The sequence below is a fragment of the Thunnus maccoyii genome, chromosome 12 (genome assembly GCF_910596095.1).
Source record: "Thunnus maccoyii chromosome 12, fThuMac1.1, whole genome shotgun sequence".
NCBI lineage: Eukaryota > Metazoa > Chordata > Actinopteri > Scombriformes > Scombridae > Thunnus > Thunnus maccoyii.
Window position 1 is genome coordinate 30,754,367 of NC_056544.1, and position 27,981 is coordinate 30,782,347.

The 27,981-nt window shown below is 35.2% G+C and overlaps 2 protein-coding genes and 1 gene segment (V, D, J or C); all 3 read right to left on the reverse strand.

Annotated features, from left to right (window-relative positions):
• Positions 1-5,213: 5,213 nt before the first annotated feature.
• LOC121908390 lies at positions 5,214-5,822 on the reverse strand. The segment is given in 2 exon segments: positions 5,214-5,551; positions 5,644-5,822. Coding segments are annotated over 2 exon segments (381 nt in total).
• Positions 5,823-7,118: 1,296 nt separating this feature from the next.
• LOC121908391 lies at positions 7,119-13,572 on the reverse strand (the record flags this gene model as incomplete). The annotated part of the gene is made up of 4 exons (XM_042428349.1): positions 7,119-7,522; positions 8,470-8,544; positions 11,617-11,916; positions 13,449-13,572. Coding segments are annotated over 4 exons (648 nt in total), but the record flags the coding sequence as incomplete, so codon positions are not given.
• A 7,901-nt stretch (positions 13,573-21,473) lies between these two features.
• Positions 21,474-24,863, reverse strand: LOC121908916. Its single transcript, XM_042429245.1, has 3 exons — positions 24,571-24,863; positions 22,771-23,076; positions 21,474-22,653 (listed from the first exon to the last, which is right to left on the reverse strand). The coding sequence occupies exons 1-3, from the start codon at positions 24,707-24,709 to the stop codon at positions 22,379-22,381; spliced, it is 720 nt and encodes a 239-aa protein (XP_042285179.1). The 5' UTR covers positions 24,710-24,863; the 3' UTR covers positions 21,474-22,378.
• Positions 24,864-27,981: the final 3,118 nt, after the last annotated feature.

The following is a 27,981-nucleotide window of genomic DNA, read 5'->3' on the forward strand; positions in this document are numbered from 1 at the left end:
TGGTCCACGTGAGAAGAAAACCAACACAGAGAGCAAAGAGAGGCAACATAAAGAGGATTACATAATTTTCATATTGATAGTGTATACATATGCTGTTTAATGCAGCTGTATTACAATAAACAGTCTCACATCAAAATGTATAATAGCTACAATGGTCCACAGTGCAAAATGTATTAGTTTTACAATAATGGCTCTAAATTAGTGAGATTCCTACAATATTTGTGGCCTATTCTTTGTTATCGGCCTGCATCCACGTCACGTTACTGTCAAGTTTCTGTCTGCTCAAACAAAAAGTCATGGCTGCCATTCCTTTTATTCTCAGTGGAAAATGTAATATTTTAAGATAGTTTCTGCATTAAAATGTGTTTTGATAACATTTCTAGCAGGATATTCGTTCAGTGAATGTATATGATTAGTTTGTTGGTTATTATGGAGATTCTTGCAAGCTTTCTGTTGTTGCTATGGTAGTTCCTATGGACACTGCTGAATTGTCTTTGTGTTGTGTAGGTATCTGAGCTGTTATGTTATTTGTGTTGTTTTATGTAACTGTATGATGATGTTCTTTCAAAAAAAAAAAAAAAAAAATGTAGATTTTAGAGCTTCTCAGGGACGAATTGAATTTGAAATCCAGAATTTGAAACTTTGCAATTGGCTGACCAGAGAACCCGCCACTCGGAAGTATTTTCCTCTATTTCGCTGTGTTACAGTTTTTTTTTTCAAAGTATGTTACCATAGAAACCGGTTCTAGTTGAACCAGTTCTAGTTGCAGGAAAGTTAGCCATTAATCTACTGCAATTGTTAACATATTGATAAGCATTCAGGAGGCAGTTTAATACATGATGTGGCTGAATAAAAACATTTTGAATCCATAACAAACAAACTCCTTAAACACAGTTTGAAGCACTGCATAATTCCTGCCGACACTGAACACCAACCGAAAACCCCATTTCTAGAATACTAGCTAAAATATCTGCAATAAACCAACATTCTTACTTTTTCTTAACATAGATCATCCAGATGCAGTGTAATTACTAGTTTGGCTGTACTAGATATTTGATATATCCGATAGATATATCTTTTTACGACCCTATTTTGCAACAAACTTTGCAACCAGGAGAACTACAACTTTGGTGCTGATTTGTATCAAACTGCATGGTGCAGCTCTGAGGAATTTATTCAATTTCAATTTCATTTTTATTCAATTTTATTTATATAGTGCCAAATCACAACAAAAGTCATCTCAGGACACTTTTCACATAGAGCAGGTCTAGACCATACTCTTTAATTTACAGAGACCCAACAATTCCACCATCAGCAGTGCTTGGCGACAGCGGTAAGGAAAAACTCCCCTTTAACAGGAAGGGACACAAAGAAGCAGAACAACAAGAGCAACAACAACAACAACAACAACAGATACATGGCTAGCAACAATAAACAGCAGCAACAGCTGGAGAAGGACATCCCCACGGCTAAGGGCCACAGCTTGGTCCATGGGGTTCCATGGGGACAACATAATGTTATCCCAACAAATGTCTTTTAACATCATAGGTGTCTAGAGGCCCCCTTCTGCAGATGACACTTTCTATGATCAACTAACAGAAGTCTTGAAAGAGTGCAATCTCAACAAAGAATTATTACTTATGGGTGATTTTAATGTGAACTGGGAGGATAAAACTAAGAGGAAAGAACTAAAAATGATCACAGAGAAATTCCAACTAGAACAATGATCCAGCAAAATGCTCCAGTACACAAATTGATCTAATATTTACAACCAGAGAGAATAACTAAAAGTTATAATTTAATCACTGGCTTATCAGATCATAACCTAACCCTATGTGCCAAAACTGACTAAAAGTAGATTTAAGACCACGGCAACTAAGACAATGATCCTTCAATGCATACCCAGAGCTAAGCAAGAAGAATTTACCAATGAATTTAACAGCTTGAACTGGGGTGATGTACTGTCCTCTGTTGATCTGGACTATGGCTGTGATACTTTTACTCACAGAATCAACTCTGTGAGGGAAAGATTTAATGTGAGAATACAGATAAAATCTAAAAATAAAAACAGTTTACTGTGGTTTAATGAAAATTTGTGGTAACTAACGAAATCTAGAGATGCTGCACTAAGGAAGGCCATTAAAACTAGAAGAGACAGTGACATGCTGCTTTATAAAGGTTTAAGGAACAAAGTTATCCAAGAGCTAAGAGAATCTAAATCTCGTTTTTATCTCATTATTTTGAATGAGGCAAAAGGCAACAGTAAATTGATCTGGAAAAACATTGATAATCTCACAACGAGTGACCCAAAATTTTTCGGAAATTTTAAACTCAAAGTACAGGGAAGGTTAATTGAAGATCATCTTACTGTTGCTTCTGTCTTTAATATTTTTTTTCTTGAGTCTGTAAATGAGTTAGGAAAAAAAATTACGAAAAGGAAGCTGGATATTGTTCCTATGGATGGTATAAGGTTTTCGAGCTGGTAGAAACTAATGAGTTACAAGTAAACAAAATCATCAGCTCCTTAAAAAGCTCCAAAAGTAGAGATGCTTTCCAATTCGACACCATGTTTGTCAAATCACACAAAGATATTTTAACTCCCCCTATTGCTCATTTAATTAATTGTCTTTTAAAGACAGCTCCTTTCCTGATGACTGGAAATGTGCCATTGTCACGCCTATTTTTAAATCTGGAGACCGCCTTGAAGCCAGTAACTACAGACCAATAAGAATACTGCCAGTACTCTCAAAGGTTGCTGAGAAAGTTGTCATTAAACAACTGACAACATTTCTTAATACAAACAATTTGGTCTACATTGAATGCAATTTGGCTTTAGAGCAAATCAATTAAATTAAATCGACACTTGACAAAGGAGGAGTAGTTGGTGCTGTATTTTTAGATCTGTGTAAAGCATTCAACACAGTCAATCATGATCTTTTAATATCGAAACTCTCTAAATTTAACTTCTCATCTAGAGCACTGGCATGGATGTCTTCATAATTATCTAATAGGAGACAATGTATTAAAGTTGGTGACACACTGTCCAGTAACATGAAATGCACAATGGGTGTTCCTCAAGGGTCAGTGTTAGGTCCCCTATTATTTAGCCTATATATTAATGGTCTCCCTCAACAGTGTCATGATGCAGAACTACAAATGTTTGCAGATGAAACTGTTGTGTACACACATGCAAAAACAGCTGAGTTAGCTGCTGCAAAGCTAACAATTGCATTGGAAAGGATCACACATTGGCTTGATCAATCATGTCTGAGTCTAAATGTAAACAAGACAAAGGGTATGTTTTTCTTTAAGACTGTGATACAACCTCCTAATGCTGATATTTTAATCAAAGGTGAAAAAATTGACATAGTTACTGATTTTAAATATCTTGGTGTGACACTGGATCCAAATTTGAACTTTAAGAAACATGTTTAAAAAACTATAAAGTACAACTTAGCAAATTTTAGATATATTAGAAACTGTCTCTCGGACGCAGCCAAGATATTTATGCAGCTATGATTCTTTCCCATATGTCTTATTGCATCAAATGTTGAGGGCAGGCTGAGGGCAGGCTGGACAAACAGCCATAAGACCTCTTGAGTCCTTATACAAACAAACTCTTAAAACTCTGGACAAAAAGCCAATGCATTTCCATCACTGTAGGGTACTGAAGAAATATAATTTACTGAGTTTTGAGAATTTTAGATTATTCTCAAATTTGTGCCTAGTTTTAAATGGTTTGGTCCCTCCTCCACTATGTGACTTTGTGTACACTCGCTCAGTAAGTTCTATTAGATCCTCCAGAATATCCTCTATACAAGATTGTATCAGACCATTTCGTCGCACTGCATTTGGGCAGTCAGCTTTCTCTGTGAAAGTCACAACTCAGTGGAATGCCCTACCCGATGATGTGAAGAACTGTAGTTCAATCAATTCATTCAAGGCCAAATTAAAAAATCTACTAGAGGCCAATCAGCTGTGACCATTGAGTCTAAACTCCATCTATGGTCTTGATTTAAATTTGTCTAATTGACATTGTGGGTGTATGTGATGTGCTGTATGTAGTTTTGTATTTTGTATTTTATATGGTGTATTTTGTATCTGTGTGTGTTTTTTTTTTGTTTGTTTTTTTTTTTTTTTTTTTTTTTGCTTTTTTTGCTTTGTACTGCTTGTTGTTGTGCTGTTGTATGTTTTTTGTTGGGGACTACAGATGCAAACTAGCTACAAGCTAACTCTGGTGCAGTGCATCTTCAATGTTTTAATCTTCACACTGTCCCAGTCAATAAATCAATCAATCAATCAATATGGAATGGAACAGATGTTTGCTAGGAACTTTAGTACAGTGGTTGCTATGGGAGGAAAATCAAATCCGAAATCTGAAGCCCTTCGTCACCAGCTTTCACTGAAAATGAATGACTGCCAGCTGCTTTTGTTGTTTATAAATCTTTGGATGTGAGTGTATCTGTATGTCTACTCTGCTGCAGCTGCCGCTGAGCTGCTGCTTGTCAACAATGTGCAAAGCGGCTTGACATTGTGTTACCAGATCGTCAGGTCAGGGATCCCCCATATCACGTTTTCTCACTCTTTATCATAATAACCCACTTTTTGCAGAAAACACACAAACCTGGAAACTCTGCAGAGATCTCACCGTTAACATTATGTCAAGTTAAAATGAAAAGATGTTTGAGATCGGTGAAAATGTTGGTAGGGACAATTCAGCAACACCTTGACATTGGTAGCGACATGTCCCTTCTGTAATCACTCAAATCTACACCCATGAGTAATGTAAGTGACTTCATATTATGAAATCTGCTGATAGATGTATAGGAAAGAGCACAAGAAGGTTTTTATTGTGAAGGAGCAACAAGAAGTTTTTGCATTTAGAGCAGATTAGCATTGTGAGGGAGGAATGAACTTTATTGCAGCAGAAGGTCAAAGACGCATCCATGTGTTCTGTATTCATCCTTTGTTCTCACTGTGTGGGACAACAGGAGAGCTGCTGAAATGCATAATAAACATATGGATAAATACAATATTAAAAAAAACAGTGACAGCAGCAAAACAAGAAAATTGTCCTCAGCTCAGTTTGTTAGTGACTCTGGCTGAGATGGAGGTGAAATATGTGAACCTGGGCTGTGGTTTACTGCTCTCTTCCTGTCACAAACACTGTTTGACATCTGTTCATCTAGAGGTTTTTGTTCAGGCTGCAGGGATCATTTCTCACTGTGGGAGAGTGAACCGCTTTTATAACAGGCACAGTAGTAGGTGGCTGAGTGTGAAAGTTCAGCTACCTGGATCTTCAACTCAGAGTGTGTTTTTAGAGCTGAGAAATCATTCCTCTGAGGATGATTGTACCTTCTATCAATTTTACCATCATTCTTTTCAATATGTAGAATCACTGTGAATGTTGATGTGTCTTTCCTCTGGAGCCAGTATACATTTGTACCACCACACTTGTCTGTTCCTTTACATTTGAAGGAGACTTTTTCACCAACTGTCCTGGTCAATGTTAAATCTTCCTGAATCAGCTCTTCTGCCATGGCAACCAGCGCTGTAGAGAAACAGACACACAGATGAAGGTGAGTGTGACAGTGTTTGTCAAAGGTTGAGTTTGTTGGCTCCTGATTGGCTGGAAACACTCACCTGAACACAGACAGCACAGAGCAGCAGCTGGGAGGAAAAGCATTTTGTGCAGTGGTGTTTCCTCTGGTGAACCTGGGGAGAAGTGGCGCTCTGATGCAGCTGAGGCCAAACAAGGACGAGCTGTGAGATCAGACGAGGGCCACGTGGTTTCTAACAGCTCCTCAAACCTCCCATCAGCCCCTGCGGCGGAGAGATAAGGCTGCTGCTGCTGCTGCTGCTGCTGCTGTGTGGTTTTACATTTCAGTTTAATAAATAAATTGAATTTCCTGCATCATCTGATGGTATCATGCATTCATTGACGTTCTCTTTTAACACTGAGTTTAGACACATTTCCTCAAATATCATCCTGACAGATTTGGTATTTTTGGAAGCTTTGTGATCTCTACTAGAATTAGAAATAAAGTTCTGAGGGTTTAGTTTGTAGAGACGAAGCCACCGGAGGGTTCAGAAGAGTTTAAAGTCAGGTGTCGTCTACATGTCTCTTTGGTGGAACTGATAACAACCCATCTGCAACATGAGGAGACACAACTACACACTGCTTTACCCATTTAAAATATTAATAAAATATAGATAAAGATATTTAGACTAAATATTACTTTAACAATCCAAATATGTTTTTACAGTGTAAATATTTTGTGCAGCATACATCATTTCAGTCTGATCTGAATATTTGTGTTATAGTTACAATAATTTAGAGGCTATTTGTAGTCTAAAGACTGCATCTTTTTATGGCCATTCTGTATAATCTAATATTTTTAATAAAATTGCACAATATTATCTGCTACTGAATATCTGCTTATAATTCAAAGTTCAGTTTCACAGGCTTCAACACTACAAAAGTTTTTTAAAAAATGTCTGTTTTCAGATTAATTATGATTTCTATTTTTTAAAGTTTTTAATTCTGATATTCTAATATTAATTTGTATATATTCAATTATAATTCTAATATTACAAAATCTACAATAAGAGAAAATGCAGCTTATTTGCAAATAACTAAACAGATTATCATGTCTGTGTAACATGTTGCAGAATAAATTATAAACCATATAATTAACTATATAAATAATAAAAATGTAAAATATTTCACCATAGTTTTTTATTTATATATATATTCACATGTGTGTGTGTGTGTGTGTGTGTGTGTGTGTGTGTGTGTGTGTGTGTGTGTGTATTTTTTTAAATTTGAAAAATATATATTTTTTTCTACATTTAGAAGTTACACTGATATGGAAATAAACTAGTGCACCATAATAACACTGAACTAAAAAATGTATAATCAGTAACTCTTAAGGCTTTATTTGCAAATATTTGTGTGCATATGGATTTATATATTAGGACAAAACATCAAAATCAATACAGTGACACAAATTTAACTTTGCAGGATGAATAAAACGCAAAACAATAAATGTAATAAAGGTTTTAAAAATACCAAAAACTAAGTTATGTTTTCTATATTTATTCTTATTTTTTGTATAATACAAGTCAAAGTTAAAAGGAGGAAACAAAACAAACCTGAGCTAAAAAAGTAACTGTTAAGGTTTAATTTGTAAATATATATGTGTATATATGTATTTATGTATTTAGCACAACTGTATCTAACTTGTGCATAAAGAGAGAAAAATTAAAACCAACCACAACACGTCATAAGTGACATTTGTGAACACTGATCAAAGTGATAAATGAGATGAATTGTTGAGATGTGATGGTGAGAAAAGGCGAGCAGAAAACAGTCAGTCAGCATGTGTGCAGTTGGTGGACGGTCCCTTGTTTCTGAGGATCATCAGCAGAGAGAGTCCACAGCAGTACACCAGACTCTTCACTATCAGCACTGTGTACAGCACACAGAGCAGCTTCACCTGGTACTGAGACTGGAAGGACACTGACACACACACACACACACACACACACACACACACACACACACACACACACACACACACACACACAGGTCAGTCTTCTCTCCACACTGTTTCAGTCTGTTCAACTGTGGACATTTCATCACAATATCATCACATCTTCTTCAGTAGAACTTGGACTTTTCCAGACGGGACGACCAGCTTTACATGAAGACAGGGGTCGACTACAGTTTGACTGACAGCTCAAAGGCCCTTATTAAATACAACAAGTCAGGGCCGGACCCAGCTTTTTAGGGGCCCCAAACAGGATTTGATTTCCTGTTTTCAACTTAAAATAACTTTTGAATCCACATATAACTACAATTTATAACAATTAATATCACTCAAGGATAAAAAGCAAAGTCCAAATACTGTTTAAAAACACACAGGTTACTATAGATTTGAAGTTTTCACCACTTGGGGGCAGAAGAACTCCACAACAAGCTAACAAACTCCTCTCTGACATATTATGGTCTGTCTGCTGTTTGCTGCTGGGCAGCTAGTGTACAGTGGGTTTATCAGGAAACAGCTGCTGCTGCTGGAAACACTGAGACTGAAGCAGACAGGAAATGTGCTGCAAAACCACAACTAGGAGCTAAAAGAGGCTAAAAAGCTCATTTAGTCATTAGATTCATTCTTAATATAAAACTATTGATTAGTGGAGCTTTAAGATATACTCCCTAAACTTGTTCTATCACCCTGGAGGCCTAAAACTGAGTATAGCACCCCCAAAAGGTGTTATTTGTCAGCCTGTGAAGTGAAAGCTCTCTCAGTGGGACTTGTTGTGCTGTGGGACACTCTAACAGAATCAGGGAGTGTATGTTTAAATCCTTCAATGATGAGCAGAAAGTGAACAGACTGATATGCAGCCCTAACTGCAGCAGGACATTGGAGCTGTCAGAGCATGCAGAGAGGCAGCAGGTGATCTTACAGTCAGCTTGCTGCAGAGCTGGCAGGTCTGCTGGCTCTCTCTCTGGAGGACAGGAGGCTGCTGGAGCTGGAAGCTCTGAAACACAAAAGGAGTCAAATGTTTGGAGTTGCAGTGAGAAATGTCAGTGCTCTGCTCCTCTGCTCTCTCTGACAGCGTCTCCAGATGAAGCTGAATCACTGCTGAACACAGTCACCAAGCCTTCATTACCTTGTTCTGTTTGGGCCTCCACTGTTCCCCCCTCGTGCTTGATGATTCATTGAATAACTAAACCCAAATTAATAATACTATTCATATTTTATAAAATTACATTTACTAATTTAATAATTAATACATATTATTTAAAAATATAGATTTTATGTTTAATAGTTGTAGTACAGTAAACAGTATTGCTGTTTGTTTTATTATCAGTATTATGTATGAGCACTCTGCAATGACTAGTGTAAACTGTAAAGTGATGGAAGAAGTATTGAACTGTTTTACTAAAGTAAATGTAGCAATAATACAGTATAAAATACTACTTTACTAGTAATGGTTTTACTTTCAAAATTACAGAAGTATTATTCACTAAATGTACTTAAAGTATCAAAAGTAAAAGTACTCTTTATGTAAATTGGCCCCACACACTGTTACATTGATCATATACATATATACAGAGCCTGTGAAAAGTATTCACCACTCTTGAAATGTTTCATGTTGTATTGTTTTAAATCATGGAGTCAAAGGGGATTTAATGTGGCTTTTTGAACACTGAAAAAACCCTTATATGTAAAATGAAAATAAATCCCTATGAAGTGATCTAAATGTATTTCAAATATAAAATACGTCATCAGCTTTACTAGTAAAATCTAAATCTGAAAAGCAACTAGTACTTATAGCTGTGAAGTAAATGTAGTGGAGTAGAAAGTAAAATATCTCCCTCTGAAATGTAGTGGAGTGGACGTATAAAGAAGCATAATATAGAAATACTCATGTAAAATACCTCACAATTGTAGTTAATTACATTCCTCCCCTGCTGTAAAGTGCACCTTTGCTAAAAACTCCAAAAAAGAAAAAGTGACAAGACCTCCAGCTGTGTGGCCTTTGTTGGTGGCTGGGCTCAGTTTGACTGTGTGGGTGGAGGGCTCAGTGGAAAAAAGGTTTACAGACAACAAGAGAAAAGACCCACATGACAAATGAGAGGGAGGGAAGTTCATGAGTGTACAGCAGCAGGTGTGAATCTGTTCTCGGTGGTTATTAGGACTCATATAAAACTGTTGACAGCGAATCAACACTTCCTTTCCTGCAGCAGACGGGCCGTGTGGGTTTCTGCTCAGCAGCCTCCACACTGTTCGCTGTGGTTTTTCATTGTATTAACACAATGACGGTTACAACCATCAACTCTGGTTAAAGAATGGTTCCAGGAACTTCAGTATGAATTCAGCGCTCGCTGTCTCAGTTTTAATCTGTGTTATTAATGTGTGAGAGAAGCAGCTGAAATCCTAAACTCAGAGCTGAGAAACTGACATCATTAAATAAAGGGAGACGTTCAAACTCCTGCAGTCTGCTCAGGTCCCACAGTCTGTACTGTGTTCACAAATACATTACTTAATAAGTTTAAACAAATAGATCAAAATAAAATGGTTGTAATTGATATTGAGTGGTTGAATATCCTAATAATAATATTAATAATGATAAATACATAACTCATAGAAAAGAAAGTAGAGTCATTATAAAGAATGAAATCGATTTTGATACAAAGAACCCAACTTAAATCATATTTTTATATTTTTATTGAATACAAAACACAAACAAGCATGTAATTGATAATTGATTGATTTATTGATTGGGACATGTTGCAGTTTTAAACATTAAAGAAGCACTGGACCAGAGTTAGCTCGAGGCTAATTAACAGCACAGCTACACAAAGCACATCACATACACCCACAATGTCAATAAGAAGATTAATAATGTAAACTTGTCAAGTTAAAAGCAAGACTACCTGCACTAATGAGAAGACCATAGATGGAGTTTAGACTCAATGTTCACACAGCTGATTGGTCTTTAGTAGAATTTTTAATTTTTTAATATATGATATATATTTACAAAACAACATAAACATCAGATGTATTTATAAATAGAGCAAAGAAATGTTTCTTTTTCAGCAAAAATACAAGTGCACATATACACATACACATATGTTGATGTGAACCAAGTTAATTTTCTCACATATTCCACCTTGATTATCATAAAAAATAAAAATTAAATATCTGTAAACTTTTCTTTGTATCTTCCTGTACATTTGTTTTAGCACTATGTGAAAGTTTACTGAGATCTACTCACAACAAGAGTCAAATTACTTGTAGGTATCAATAAACTTGGTCAATATAGTGGATTCTGTGTCTGATTATTTAGATTATTTGAAGCCAAACTGAGATCAATAAAAACATGGATGATTATACAAGACAAAAACTGTGATGTTTCAGTTTATTGAGAATGTTACTCTGAATGACTATGATAAACCTGCCACCCTCTGTATAATGTATTAAAAAGAAAATACACAAGAAAGAAAAAATACTGTAAGCACTTAAATATCTACCAGGTAGCTAATATTTTTACTTAATTTTACACTATTATACAAGTCATGATTAAAATTGGAATTAAAATAGAGCATCAAGATATTAATATTCTACAGAATTTATACTTAGTAACTGTAAATATACTGTATTTATGTGTATGTGTTTGTATTTATAGTTTTAAGACAACTGTGTCTTAAACATAAATTTACAACCAACCACAACACGTCATAAGTGACATTTGTGAACACTGATGAAAGTGATAAATGAGATGAATTGATGAGATGTGATGGTGAGAAAAGGCGAGCAGAAAACAGTCAGTCAGCATGTGTGCAGTTGGTGGACGGTCCCTTGTTTCTGAGGATCATCAGCAGAGAGAGTCCACAGCAGTACACCAGACTCTTCACTATCAGCACTGTGTACAGCACACAGAGCAGCTTCACCTGGTACTGAGACGGGACAGGTGGAGGAAGAGTAGAAACCTCTGAAACAGAAAAAAAAAACAAATGTCAGTGCTCTGCTCCTCTGCTCTCTCTGACAGCGTCTCCAGATGAAGCTGAATCACTGCTGAACACAGTCACCAAGCCTTCATTACCTTGTTCTGTTTGGGCCTCCACTGTTTCCCCCTCGTGCTTGACGTAGCAGCGGTATTTATACGTGTAGAGAGCATCCTGATCAACCACTCTGATGGCGACGGTGCGTCCCGGCTCTCTGAGCTCCAGCTGCTCTCCCTCAGCAAGGGGCAGATCCTCCAGCGGGCCGTTCTTCTTCTGTCTTTTCCAGGAGAACTGGACCAGAGGAGGAGACATGGCTGAGGCCAGACACAGCAGGGAGCTCTTCCCCTCCAGGTTGGCTGCTGGGTACACGCTCACCACGGGCTTCACTACCTGCTCAACTGAAGTTTGACAGCAGCAACAAGCAGCACAGACACACATTCACACAGTCAACAGCAGCTTACAGCACTGCACTGCATTCAGTCTGATCCTGGAAACTACATGATCACTAAACTACTCATCAATACACCACAAACATCATCTACTGGACACTGTATCAATAATCATATCAAACTAAAGCATCATGGAAGCTCATCATATGTCATATATAAAGATTCAAACATCATTTACCACTTTATCAATATTTACCACAACATTAGTTACTAATATAATAGAGTTTATAAATATAAAATATATCATGACAGAACAGCCTCATATAAAATACATTTGCTGATGATTATAGTGTTTTATGTAAAATATATTTACCAACATATACTTTAATTAATAAAAATCAATAAATAATTTTAACATGAGTTTGATCTTTTACTTAAAACAATATTACCACCACCACGACTACCATGTTCAGATACGTCTAATATAATATAATATAATATAATATAATATAATATAATATAATATAATATAATATAATATAATATAATATAATATAATATGATGACGTTTGTCTTAATAAAATTTAAAGTATAGTTTTATTACTTGGTTAAAATATATTATATTTATGTTACATTTGTAAATGATTATAGTGTTTATATGAAGTATATGTACCAGCATATACTTTACTCTAATCAGACACACAATACATCAATACTTTTAACAACTTTTTTTGAGTTTTAGCTTTTATATAAAACACAATTACCACAACATGTTCAGATATATAAATAAAATATAATATAATAATATATATTCTTAATTAAATGACAACATGTAAATTATCTGATTCATTATATTTTCTATCAAACACTTTCTAAAATATTTTTTTACACTATATATTTGACATCATGTTGATTTCATAAACCATATTTATATTAAATATGGATTAAGATATACAATTATACATTTTATCTATAAATTATATTTAGCTTCATCACACATTTAAAATGAGTTTGCCTTCATGCATTAATTTATCTTCCACTAAAAGACATATTTATCATCATAAACACACAATTATCATGAGATACATTTTACCATTTACAAATATATACTGTATATTTAACACACAATATATTTATCACTATTTGCTTCTAAAATGACATTTAGGAACATTTATTAAATGATGTTTCACATCATATATCATCTTTTTTTTTAATAAACAGGAGCTGCTGCTGAATCAGTGAGATTATTAAATACTGTTTATTTGTAACATTACTGATATCAGACTTTTTGGCTGTAAACAAACTTTGATGTGATGCATAAATAAAGAAGAACTTGTGGTGTGCAGTGAGATTTGAAGCTCTTTTCAGGAGTTATTGATTAGTTTTATAGAAGAATGGCTGCATCAAGAATTCTCTACTAAATATGAAAAAACTAACATGTAAAGCCTGAAGCAGCAGAAACTAAAACTAAAAACACATTTTCAACTTGTTCAATAAAACAACTGAAGGGAAATGAAAGTTTAGTCTTACCTGTTACATACAGTTTAGTTCCAGAGCCAAAGATGTCGTACCATTTTCCTCCCACAGTGAATGAGACTGTGACAAAAACCTGTCTGCTGTTGAATGTGTCAGCTGAGGTGAACGAATCCAAATTATGAACCAGTATCATATTTCATCTCCATGATGTGTTTCTCTAATGTTCATATCAACATGACTGTCTCTTCTTTTATTCGATTTTAGCCACATTAGCAGTGTGACTATATGGATGCTAATGTCAGTCGGTTGGTCGGTCCACCACTTAAGTGCAGATCCATTGGATCTGATTGTGGATCAAAGGACGGATGGATTGTTCATTAAATGTTGTGCAGACGTTCACGGTCCCCAGAGGATTCAATTATTTATTTGACTTGATTGATTCTAACTTTGAATCTAGCGCCACCAGCAGGTTGACATGTTTGGTCCAGACTGAAATATCTTTTCATCTATTGGATGGATTGTCATGTAATTTAGTAGAAATATTCATGTTCCCCTCAGGATGAATTATAATAACTTTGATCCTCTGACTTTTCCTCTAGCGCCACCATCAGGTCAACATTTAAACTCAACTAAGAACTCATTTAAAATCAAACTGACATTTATAATGATGTAAATTACTTAAAGCTGCTATAATCAATATTTTTATAATAACCATGATGTGTCAGTGTGTAATGTGTTGGTCGTGGCTCGTAGTGATGAACCTACAGAGAATTATCAGTGACTCTGCAGCTCCTCTCGGCTTTACGGAGCTTTATAGTGAGTTTCAGCTCATTGTTTATCTGTCCGGCTGCAACTTTACTGTTTTGGTTCACTCTCAGCGCTCTCATAGCGTCGTTTTGGGCCGCAGCAGGCAGCTGTTTTCAGATAAAAAGCTGTAAAAAGCCACTGTACACTACCTGCTCAGCACCAAACGTCAAACAGACACAGTTAGCTGTAGACTAGCTGCTGAACGTAGTGGAGCATTTAGCAGCTAAAGAGCCAGATATTTCCCTCAGGAGTTGGTAGAGAGTAAAAACAGAGCTAAAAGAGAGTGAATATTGGACTTACATTCACCAGGTGGACAGAAACACGACTCCAAATGAATGATAATGTTGAATGATGAAAACTAGTGGACAAAACATCAGTAAATGCAGGTGTAAAATCCTTCCCTACAACTTAACATTACAACAGTATGTTGTGTGGTTCACTCCAGATGTTTAGATAAGAATGATGGACTGAAATAAAATATGATTGTTGTTGATTACAGTTCAAAAGTTGTTAAGTTCACATTTGAGGAGATTTGTCGAGTATTATGAACTAAACCAAGTTAGGATGACATTAGTACCTGTGCTGCCATGCAGGTACATTTTCATAGGAGCCGTAGTTTTTGTTTGCTTGTCAATCAATTGTTGTTTAACATTTTGAATCACATAAAGGATTAAATTTCTAATAGTAAATGCTGTAGTGGAGCCATTTGTCTTAGAATATGGACAGTAAACATCAGAACCTGTGGTTAAGGTTTAGTTAGGTTTAGGTAAAGATCATGGTTTGGGTTAAAATGACTTCCTCCTTAAGATGAGGGGAGCTGCGTCGTCATGGTTACAATAATAAACACGTGGTTAAAGTTAGGAAATGATGGTGGTCGTGTTAAAAGAAACAAACAGTGTCTGCTGTCGTTTCTCTTGTGAAGACAGTCTCAGCTGCTCACAGAGCAAAATCCATTTACATTTACCACATTTCTGTTGAGGGGAAATTGTCATAAATCCAAGAATTGTGTTGAATCTTTTACTAAAGAGAAATTATCTGTTGAAATCTGCTCAAAGATGTGATGTGAAGACTGCTGCCTGAAGGCTTTTATTGTGAAAGAGACACAGGAAGTGTTTTCAACAACAGCAGATTATTATTGTGAAGGAGGAATGAACTTTATTCCAGCAGCAGGTCAAAGAAGACCATTTTTATCTTCATCTCAAACTTTCAACTCTGTCGAACATATTTTTCTATTTATTATTTTGTCAATTTTTGTTATTAAATGAAATGTTAATAAAGTTTCACTTTTGATCTCTCCATTATTTGTCTCTTTTATCTGTGTTATATTGTTGTTTGTTTGTTTGTCTTCATCTTGTTGTATCATTGTGCTTCTGTGTTGCTCCTTTGTTCTCACTGTGTGGAACAACAGGAAACCTGCTGAAATAGCTGATAAATAATATCAATGAAATATAATGTTTAAATCAAAATCCTGACACCAACAGACAAACATTTAGTCCTCAGCTCAGTTTGTTAGTGACTCTGGCTGAGATGGAGGTGAAATATGTGAACCTGGGCTGTGGTTTACTGCTCTCTTCCTGTCACAAACACTGTTTGACATCTGTTCATCTGGAGGTTTTTGTTCAGGCTGCAGGGATCATTTCTCACTGTGGGTATCATAGTTATAACAGGAACAGTAGTAGGTGGCTGAATGTAAGAGTTTAATTGTCTGGATCCTCAACTCATGGCTGTTCTGTTTTTTTAGAGCTGAGAAGTCATATTTCTGATGATGATTGTAACGTTTATCTACGATACCATTACTCCTGTCAATACGAAGAATCCTTGTGAATGTTTCTGTGTCTTTCTTCTGGTACCAGTATAAATATGTACTACTACACTGGTCAGTTCCTCCACAGCTGAAGGAGACTTTTTCACCAGCTCTCCTGGTCAATGTTAAATCTTTCTGAATCAGCTCTGCTGCCATGGCAACCAGCGCTGTAGAGAAACAGACACACAGATGAAGGTCAGTGTGATAGTGTTTGTTAAAGGTTGAGTTTGTTGGCTCCTCATTGGCTGAAAACACTCACCTGAACACAGACAGCACAGAGCAGCAGCTGGGAGGAAAAGCATTTTGTGCAGTGGTGTTTCCTCTGGTGAACCTGGGGAGAAGTGGCGCTCTGATGCAGCTGAGGCCAAACAAGGACGAGCTGTGAGATCAGACGAGGGCCACGTGGTTTCTAACAGCCCCTCAAACCTCCCATCAGCCCCTGCAGCGGACAGATAAGGCTGCTGCTGCTGCTGTGTGGTTTTCCCCTGAGTGGAGGAGCAACAGGCTGCACACAGTTACCATGGAGATGGACGTCACTGACACATCACTGTTTGATTGTTCACAAGTGTTAATGTGAGAATTTATCAGCTCTATTCAAATATTTACAATCATTACAGCTGCATTTAAAAGAAGCAGAAACACAAACTCATATTAGTTTAACAGTGAAAGTGATGGAGAGCAGAGACGGACTGATATTATCTCAACTGGTTTTTAAAATGATTTGACTCTTATTTTTTAATCATATGTTTTCCTCCACGTCTCTGTTTCTCTGTGTGCTTCACTTTCACTTTCTTCATCTTGATTTTAATCTGGCAGCAGATCAAAAATCTGGGACACAACAAAACACAAAAACATTCATGGAACCACAAACACGTTCAGGTTGGTGGTGAATTTAGCAACACAGATTGTTCTCTGTTGTTTGAAGAACAGATGTGATGAAAATAAAAAAAACTACAAATCCACAAAGCTCCTCCTGAACTGTGATTTTAACCTTTAAATGTTCCCCTTATATTTATTTAATCCACTTGAATAAATGAATTGAATTTCCTGCATCATCTGATGGTATCATGCATTCATTGACGCTCTCTTTTAACACTGAGATTAGACACATTTCCTCAAATTTCATCCTGACAGATTTGATATTTTTGGAAGCTTTTATTATTATTCTTAATAATAATAATAATAATAATAATAATAATAATAATAATAATAATAATAATAATAATAATAATAATAATAATAATAAAATTCAGCTTCATCTGCTTTGATACAAAGAAAACTATATTTAAAAATGTGTTTTTCAGATTCATTATTATCTCTTCTATGTTTTTATTTCAGAGTTGTTTTAAGTCTAATATTCTAATGTTAATTTGTGTATAATATTCAATAATAATTCTAATATTACAAACTCTACAATAAGAGAAAATTCAGCTTATTTGTAAATAATTGAATATTTATTCATGATTATTAAATCAAAGGTTGGTACCAAATACAACCTGCACCAGTCTACATGTTCAGCTGTTTTCAGGAGCAAAACCAAAAGTAACTCTCTCCCTTTTTATTATATAATATTTATAGTATATTTTACACATTAAATGATATATTATTTACATTGTTCCAACATTTTATCAGACTTTAAAGCTGTAGTTTACATCTCATTCTCCACTTTATATTATATTACCTCTATCTGCTCTGTGCTGAGCTGTCAGTAATAAAACCTTTACACTGCTGCCCTCATGTGGCTGCAACAACACATTGCTTCAACTACTACTAGTCTCTTCAAACTTTTGTTTTCATGACCCCAAATGTGTATAAAGAGTAAATATATCATGTATATGTGTATGTACAGAGAGACAGACAGAGACTCCTTCCATGTTAGTTAAATATATTCAATTCTAATTATAATATTACAAAATCTACAGTAAGACAAAATGCAGTTTATTTACAAGTAACTAATCAGATTATTGAGATTATCACACTTGAAAATGACAATTGTATAACATGTTGTAGAACATATTAAAAACAATATAACTATACAATTTATAACAATTAAAAGCACTGAAGGATAAAAAGCAAAGTCCAAATATTGTTTAAAAACACACAGGTTACTATAGATTTGAAGTTTTTACCACTTGGGGGCAGAAGAACTCCACAACAAGCTAACAAACTCCTCTCTGACATATTATGGTCTGTCTGCTGTTTGCTGCTGGGCAGCTAGTGTACAGTGGGTTTATCAGAAAACAGCTGCTGCTGCTGGAAACACTGAGACTGAAGCAGACAGGAAATGTGCTGCAAAACCACAACTAGGGGCTAAAAGAGGCTAAAAAGCTCATTTAATCATTAGATTCATTCTTAATATAAAACTATTGATTAGTGGAGCTTTAAGATATACCCCCTAAACTTGTTCTATCACCCTCGAGGCCTAAAACTGAGTATAACGCCCCCAAAAGTTGTTATTCGTCAGACTCTGACCAGTGACCAAGCCTTCATTACCTTGTTCTGTTTGGGCCTCCACTGTTCCCCCCTCGTGCTTGATGATTCATTGAATAACAAAACCCAAATTAATAATACTATTAATATTTTATGAAATTACATGTACTAATTTAATAATTAATATATATTATTTAATAATATAGATTGTATATTTAATAGTTGTATTACTTTATCATTGCTGTTTGTTTTATTATCAGTTTCTCTTATGAAGTTGTTTTTGTTAATAAAACAAACCAGTTTTTAAATTGTGGTGTTTCTGAAATCTTTCATCTTCTTCTAAATTGAGGTTTTTACCTGCAGAGTGTTTAAATTCACACTGTAAGAACATTTTTAACATTCACTTCCTCTCTGCAACATTTAAAAAAATACATCCTACATTTGTTATCATCAATCAGAGCAGCAGAACACAAACCACACTGAGACAAACAAGTCATCTTTACTTGTATTAAAAAGAAAATACACAAATAACATAAGAACACAAACAGTCAGACAATAACACAATAAAGTTTCAAACGTGTATAATCAAGCAACATCAGCAGCTGGTCAAAGCAGAAAATGCTGTTGTTTTTCTCCCATAAACCTCTTTCATGTTTTCACACTAGACAGCTCCTCTCATAGAGGTGATAACCAACTGATGACAGTTATTTCTGCAAATACTTTACCCAAAGGACAATTGGAAATCTGAGCCCAAAAGCTGCTGAAGTCTTTCTTGAGTACATTTATAATTTACTTTTAAATTAATGTTGCAAATGTCAGCAAAATCTTCTAGTATCTTTTATTGACTGTAGAAATCCTAAGTGTAATATTTAATGATGCCAAAAATGTAAAAATGAAAAGAAGAATAAGAGTAAAGGCAATAATTATTTTGCCTCTAGCAGTGCAGGGCTCATGAGTTCCTGGATTTATTTGATTAAAAAGTCCTTTTACTTTAAGAATAATTTATTTGCATGACCATGATCTTCTGACAACTGAAGGTAGTTTAGTTGACAAATCAGACGTTCAAATCAGAAAACACTCATATGTGTTATATTCGGAGGATACTGACAAACAGCCCCTTCTGTCATTTATGTATGAGCGCTCAGCAATGACAAGTGTAAACTGTAAAGCAGTGATGGAAGAAATAGTGAACTGTTTCACTTAAGTAAATGTACCAATAATACAGTATAAAATACTACTTTACAAGTAATGGTTTTACTTTCAAAATTACAGAAGTATTATTTGCTAAATGTACTTAAAGTATCAAAAGTAAAAGTATCCTTTATGTGAATTGGCCTCACACACTGTTACATTGATCATATACATATATACAGAGCCTGTGAAAAGTATTCACCACTCTTGAAATGTTTCATGTTGTATTGTTTTAAAACATGGAGTCAAAGGGGATTTAATGTGGCTTTTTGTACACTGAAAAAACCCTTATATGTAAAATGAAAATAAATCCCTATGAAGTGATCTAAATGTATTTCAAATATAAAATACATCATCAGCTTTACTGGTAAAATCTAAATCTGAAAAGTAAGTAGTGCTTATAGCTGTGAAGTAAGTGTAGTGGAGTAGAAAGTAAATTATCTCCCACTGAAATGTAGTGGAGTGGACGTATAAAGAAGCATAAAATAGAAATACTCATGTAAAATACCTCACAATTGTACTTTATTACATTCCTCCCCTGCTGTAAAGTGTACCGTTGCTAAAAACTCCAAAAAAAAAAAAGTGACAAGACCTCCAGATGTGTGGCCTTTGTTGGTGGCTGGGCTCAGTTTGATTGTGTGGGTGGAGGGCTCAGTGGAAAAAAGGTTTACAGACAACAAGAGAAAAGACCCACATGACAAATGAGAGGGAGGGAAGTTCATGAGTGTACAGCAGCAGGTATGAATCTGTTCTCGGTGGTTATTAGGACTCATATAAAACTGTTGACAGCGAATCAACACTTCCTTTCCTGCAGCAGACGGGCCGTGTGGGTTTCTGCTCAGCAGCCTCCACACTGTTCGCTGTGGTTTTTCATTTTATTAACACAATGACGGTTACAACCATCGACTCTGGTTAAAGAATGGTTCCAGGAACTTCAGCATGAATTCAGCGCTCGCTGTCTCAGTTTTAATCTGTGTTATTAATGTGTGAGAGAAGCAGCTGAAATCCTAAACTCAGAGCTGAGAAACTGACATCATTAAATAAAGACGTTCAAACACCTGCAGTCTGCTCAGGTCCCACAGTCTGTACTGAGTTCACAAATACATTACTCAATAAGTTTAAACAAATAGATAAAAATAAAATGGTTGAAATTGTGATTGAGGTGTTGAACATCCTAATAATAATAATAATGATAATAAATGCATGACTCATAGAAAAGAAAGCACAAATAGATTTTGATACAAAGAACCCAACTTAAATCATATTATTTAAAATATTTTTAGTGAATACATCTATTCCTATTCAGTAAAAATATAAGTGCACATATACACATATGTTGGTGTGAACCAAGTTCATTTTCTCACATATTCCAGCTTAATTATAATAAATGATTGATTGAATAACAAAACCCAAATTAATAATACTATAAATATTTTATAAAATTACATGTACTAATTCAATAATTAATATATATATTTTAATAATAAAGATTTTATATTTAATAGTTGTATTACTTTATTGTTCCTGTTTGATTTACTATCAGTTTCTATTATGAAGTTGTTTTTGCTAATACAAATACAAATCTTTCATATTCTTCTAAATTGAAGTTTTTGACTGCCGAGTGTTTAAATTTACAATGTTAGAATATTTTTAACATCCAATTCTCTCTGCGACATTTAAAAAACTACACCCTACATTTGTTATCATCAATCAGAGCAGTAGAATTAATAAATAATCTTAATTTTCTTATAATCATATTATATGGAAATGTACCAATCGATTTTGTCTTGATAAAACTGCAAGAGCTGATCAGTATTTTGGTGATTTAGAAAAAAAATTAAAAAACACACCCATCATTTTGACAACATTCAGGCTTTAGCGCAGACTAATGAAGCCGCTGTGTGATCGTTTTTATTGCAGCTGTAGCTTCAAAGCAGCTCTCTGCTGTTTCGTCATGTGTGTAAACAACAGTGTCTTCAGCATAGAGTTGTACATTCACACTTAAACAATTATAAAAGATGATCAATACACAAGCTAAATAATGAGGGGACCCATCACCGAACTTGTTGGCACACCACACCTACTTGCTTATGTTTAATAACTTTATGTTTATGTTTACTTGTCTTTACTTTGTTGTTTCCGTTTAGCTGTAAGCTTTTCTTTGTATCTTCCTGTACATTTGTTTTTAGCACTATGTGAAAGTTTACTGAGATCTACTGACGACAAGAGTCAAATTACTTGTATGTTTCAAACTTGGCTAATTTAGTGGATTCTGTGTCTGATTATGTGTATTATGTGAAGCCAAAGTCAAATCAATAAAAACATGGATGATTATAAATGACAAAAACTGTGATGTTTCAGTTTATTGAGAATGTTACTCTGAATGACTTTGATAAACCTGCCACCCTCTGCATAATGAATTAAAAAGAAAATACACAAGAAAGAAATATTATAAGCACTTAAATATCTACCAGGTAACTAATGATTCAACTTCATTTTACAATATTATACAAGTCATGATTAAAAGTGGAATTAAACTGGAGCATCAAGATATTAATGTTCTACAGAATTTACACTTAGTAACTGCAAATATACTGTGTGTGTGTGCGTGTGTGTATTTATAGTTTTAGGACAACTGTGTCTTAAACATAAATTTACAACCAACCACAACACATCATAAGTGACATTTCTGAACACTGATCAAAGTGATTGATGAGATGAATTGATGAGATGTGATGGTGAGAAAAGGCGAGCAGAAAACAGTCAGTCAGCATGTGTGCAGTTGGTGGACGGTCCCTTGTTTCTGAGGATCATCAGCAGAGAGAGTCCACAGCAGTACACCAGACTCTTCACTATCAGCACTGTGTACAGCACACAGAGCAGCTTCACCTTGTACTGAGACGGGACAAGAGCTGCTGGTGGAGCTGCTGGTGGATCTGCTGGTGGATCTGCTGGTGGATCTGCTGATGGAGCTGGTGTTGGAGTTGCTGGTGGAGCTGCAGTTGAAGCTGATGTTGGTGAACGAAGAGTAGAAATATCTGAAACAGAAAAAAAAGTTAAAAACAAATGTCAGTACTCTGCTACTTCGCTCTCTCTGACAGCATCTCCAGATGAAGCTGAATCACTGCTGAACACAGTCACCAAGCCTTCATTACCTTGTTCTGTTTGGGCCCTCACTGTGCCCCCTTCGTGCTTGACATAGCAGCGGTATTTATATGTGCTCTTCTCTTGCTGATGGAGCAGCAGGATGGAGGCAGTGTGTCTCGACTCTATGAGCTCCAGCTGCTCTCCCTCAGCAGGGGGCAGATCCTCCAGCCGGCCGTTCTTATTCTTTCTTTTCCAGGAGAACTGGACCAGAGGAGGAGACATGGCTGAGGCCAGACACAGCAGGGAGCTCTTCCCCTCCAGGTGGGCTGCTGGGTACACGCTCACCACGGGCTTCACTGGCTGCTCAACTGAAGCTTGACAGCAGCAACAAGCAGCACAGACACACATTCACACAGTCAACAGCAGCTTACAGCACTGCACTGCATTCAATCTGATCCTGGAAACTACATGATCACTAAACTACTCATCAATACACCACAAACATCATCTACACTGATACATATTTTCATATATATCTTCATCTAGATAAAAGTTAAAGAAAAAAATGAAAAGATGACAACACAGAGTTCTGTTCATTAATATTTAAATTGTTACATATAATTCATAAAAAACAATATAATATAAAATATAATAAAATTACATTTGTAGAATGCAGAATATTAACCATCATCATAAAATAGAAATAAATTGTGTTTCCTATATTTTATGATATATATCACTAAACTTTATGCCATGCTTCATCATACATGAGATTGAAAAACTATACATTTGCACAGCAATACATATGTATAGTATATTGATATATAAATGTATCAATCAGTTTTCTTTAAAGTGCAGAATCACCATGCAGCATGGTCCCAATACATTTACAATAAAATAATAATAACATAAAATAAAACAAACACATTAAAAACACACATATATATATATATATATATATATATAAAACTAGTATCCCCACATACATGTCTGCAGATAAATAACCAGAAATAACACAACAAAGATGACAAAGATAATCCAGTAATACATAGTTTGTCCACCAGACAGCACTAACAAGTTTTCAGCTGTAAAATATCCTGCTTATTTCACACTTTGGTCACAATTCTTTTATGATAATAATTAAAAAATCAAATATAGATGTTGGTATGGCCTCCAATTTTTAACATTAGTCAAGCTGCATTTTATATCATATTAAATATATCTCATAAAACACAACATATTTACCTCCATAAATACCATAACACCATAGACCATAATATATCCATAATAAAATACAATATATAAGTCCTAATTTGCTGACATTAAATCTGTATTCATACTTTGTACTTTCTGACCATGTTGATGAAATTAGTGATTGTAGTTTCCACTGAAATGTAGTAAATGAAATGACGGACTGAGACTGAGAGCTTAATGAAATCAACTCTGAATCTGTATGAGACTGAAGAATCCTGCTCATCAATGAAATTTACTTAAATTATCTCAAGATTGTGTATAAAAAGTCAACAGATGATCAGAGCAGGAAAATCTTCAACAATCATTCATCTAGAATTTAATTTCTTTCAGGAGAGAGAGAAGAAGTTTCATTGAACAGCAGCTGATGAGAATACAGCATGAAATTAGAATATCAGTGCTGAGTTTCTCTGAGTTTGGAAGAGTTTAAAGATTTTACTTTTCAAGAAACATATGAAGACAAACTCCTTTCTGATGCTTATTTAATGATAGAATGGTTGCACAATGAATTCTCTAATTATTATGGAAAATGAATGTGTAAATCCTCAAGCAGCAGAAAATAAACTTAAGAACTTTTACAATAAAACAACTGAAGGAAAATGAAAGTTTAGTCTTACCTGTTACAAACAGTTTAGTGCCAGAGCCAAAGATGAGGTAGTCATCAGCTCCCACAGTGAATGTGACTGTGACAAAAACCTGTCTGCTGTTGAATGTGTCAGCTGAGGCGAATAAATCCAAATTATTAACCAGTATCATATTTCATCTCCATGATGTGTTTCTCTAATGTTCATATCAACATGACTGTCTCTTCTTTTGTTGTATTTCTCTTTATTTCAGCCTACTGAGGTAGAGAGAGGCGGGATCCTGCTACATTTCTAATCAGTCCAATACATGAAACATGTTGTCTGTCAGTTTAATAAAATTTGATTTTACACCGGGATCAGTAGCTGTGAAAAAATAGAAAAATAACATAAATATGTAATGTGAAATTCAGCCGGTCTGTAGCCTGAGTGTCCTAGACACTCAGTGTGACAAAAGTGTCCTCCATAAAAGTCAAAATACTCTTCCTGACTTGTACTTTATCCTCAGACTGTCATTTGAAGTTAGAATCCTTTAGATTTTGGTCCTTGTTGATAACTTGTGTTTACTGTTGGTAACAGCCAGTGTGTTATAATAATACATCTACTGGAGCTTTGACAGAAAAGCCTTATCAACCACTGGGGGCAGAAATGAATGAATGTCACTCTGTCAGAAATGAATGAATGAATGAATGAATGAATGAATGAATGAACTTCATTTATATACCACCTTCCATGCACAGAATGCAGCTCAAAGTGCTTTACAATTCATCAGCAAGTTTAAAAAAAGACGAGTTTAAAACTGTACACATACACAAGGAGGAAAGGAGAACATGAGAACAATGAGTGTTACTGTTCATAAAATACCATTTACATGGTTTCTTTGGAAAGAAAGTGGGGACAGTACATATGAAAAAGTCATTAAATAAAAATTAGAGAAAATCATAAAAGACTGAAACAGACAACTACAACAGCGTATTAGGGCCATCATAGGTTAAAAAAAAAAGTTACGGAGCTCAGGGAGGGAGGGTAATATTCTGAGGAAAAAATCAGAATTTTCAAGATTAAAGTCTTACGAGAAAAAAATTTGAATACTCTCTGAGACTATAAAGTCATACATTTGCAAGAAAAAGTGTGTTTGAATAGAATAGAATAGTGATTGATGATCTGTCGTATTTCTGTACCACAAATATCATTTGAATTGGCCGTAGATGTAACCAGTGATATTCTTACATCTGTCCATTGCATTTTAGTTTTTGATGCATTAAAGCCATCACCATCATCCAAATCACTATGTTGTTTTCTTCTGAATAGACTCAGTTCACAGGAATGTCTCTTCAAAGTCAGGATGCTTCTGATAATATGGTAGTTCTGGGCTAAAATTATGAGTATTTCCTTGTTGCTAAATCCAATTGCAAAGTATAATTTGATTAGGTCATCTACTGCAGCATTGTTTCTCAACCCGTGGACTGCAGACCCCAAGTGGTATGTGGTGTAATTGCAAGGACTCTGTCAAACAATACAATATATATTTTAAAAAGATGCTATGGCCCTTATAGACATAGTCTATATATCCTCAAATAGTGACCCGAGCCTTTACTTACCTCAACTGCAGAAGGTATCAGGCCTTTATTTCTAATTCCCTATGTTTGATAAGTATAGTAATTGGTCATATTTTAGTACGAAGCCACATTTTGATCCGTTCTCATTTGCCCTGCATTACACTGTTAATACAAACTCAACACTCCCTGTATCCATTTGAAATTAAAAGCCTTCTAGCGTTTCAGTGGACAGAATCCCTTTCTTAACAAGGCTTTTATTGTGACACATCTGCAGGAACGTGGTGTGGAAAACTTATTGACTTACGAGGTTCAGTATACGGCACTTAAAATGTAGCTACAAACACACAAACACACAAACACACAAGCACAAAGAAGAGGAGGAACTCTTTTTATTATTATCAATTTTAGAATTAGCAATATGGAGAAATGGCTAAAACCAAACAAACGGCTGTCTATTTCAGACACCGGTCAAACAGACTCTGGTCCACGTGAGAAGAAAGCCAACACAGAGAGCAAAGAGAGGCAATATAAAGAGGATTACATCATCTTCATATCGATAGTGTATACATATGCTGTTTAATGCAGTTGTATTACAATAAACAACCCAGTCACATCAAAATGTATAATAGCTACGTTGGTCCACAGCGCAAAATGTATTACTTTTACAATAACAGCTCTAAAATAGTGAGATTCCTACAATATTTGTGGCCTATTCTTTGTTATCGGCCTGCATCCACGTCATGTTACTGTCAAGTTTCTGTCTGCTCAAACAAAAAGTCATGGCTGCCATTCCTTTTATTCTCAGTGGAAAATGTAATATTTTAAGTTTTTGCATTAAAATGTGTTTTGATAACATTTCTAGCAGGATATTCGTTCAGTGAATGTATATGATTAGTTTGTTGTTATTATGGAGATTCTTGCAAGCTTTCTGTTGTTGCTATGGTAGTTCCTATGGACACTGCTGAATTGTCTTTGTGTCATGTAGGTATCTGAGCTGTTATGTTATTTGTGTTGTTTTATGTAACTGTATGATGATGTTCTTTCAAAAAAAAACAACATAGATTTTAGAGCTTCTCAGGGACGAATTGAATTTGAAATCCAGAATTTGAAACTTTGCAATTGGCTGACCAGAGGACCCGCCACTCAGAAGTATTTTCCTCTATTTCGCTGTGTTACAGTTTTTTTTCAAAGTATGTTACCATAGAAACCAATAGATCAGTTCTAGTTGCAGGAAAGTTAGCCATTAATCTACTGCAATTGTTAACATATTGATAAGCATTCAGGAGGCAGTTTAATACATGATGTGGCTGAACAAACATTTTGAATCCATAACAAACAAACTCCTTAAACACAGTTTGAAGCACTGCATAATTCCTGCCAACACTGAACACCAACCGAAAACCCATTTCTAGAATACTAGCTAAAATATCTGCAATAAACCAACATTCTTACTTTTTCTTAACATAGATCATCCAGATGCAGTGTAATTACTAGTTTGGCTGTACTAGATATTTGATATATCCGGTAGATATATCTTTTTACGACCCTATTTTGCAACCCACTTTGCAACTAGGAGAACTACAACTTTGGTGCTGATTTGTATCAAGCTGCATGGTGCAGCTCTGAGGAATGTATTCAATTTCAATTTCATTTTTATTAAATTTTATTTATATAGCGCCAAATCACAACAAAAGTCATCTCAGGACACTTTTCACATAGAGCAGGTCTAGACCATACTCTTTAATTTACAGAGACCCAACAATTCCCCCATCAGCAGTGCTTGGCGACAGCGGTAAGGAAAAACTCCCCTTTAACAGGAAGGGACACAAAGAAGCAGAACAACAAGAGCAACAACAACAACAACAACAACAGATACATGGCTAGCAAC

Coding starts and splice junctions, on each gene's coding strand:
- LOC121908916 (XM_042429245.1), bottom strand. CDS start 24,709: ATGATACTGGTTAATAATTTGGATTTATTCGCCTCAGCTGACACATTC. Junction 23,077..24,570: donor CACTAAACTGTTTGTAACAG/GTAAGACTAAAC, acceptor GCTGCTGTCAAG/CTTCAGTTGAGCAGCCAGTG. Junction 22,654..22,770: donor GAGGGCCCAAACAGAACAAG/GTAATGAAGGCT, acceptor TTTCTGTTTCAG/ATATTTCTACTCTTCGTTCA.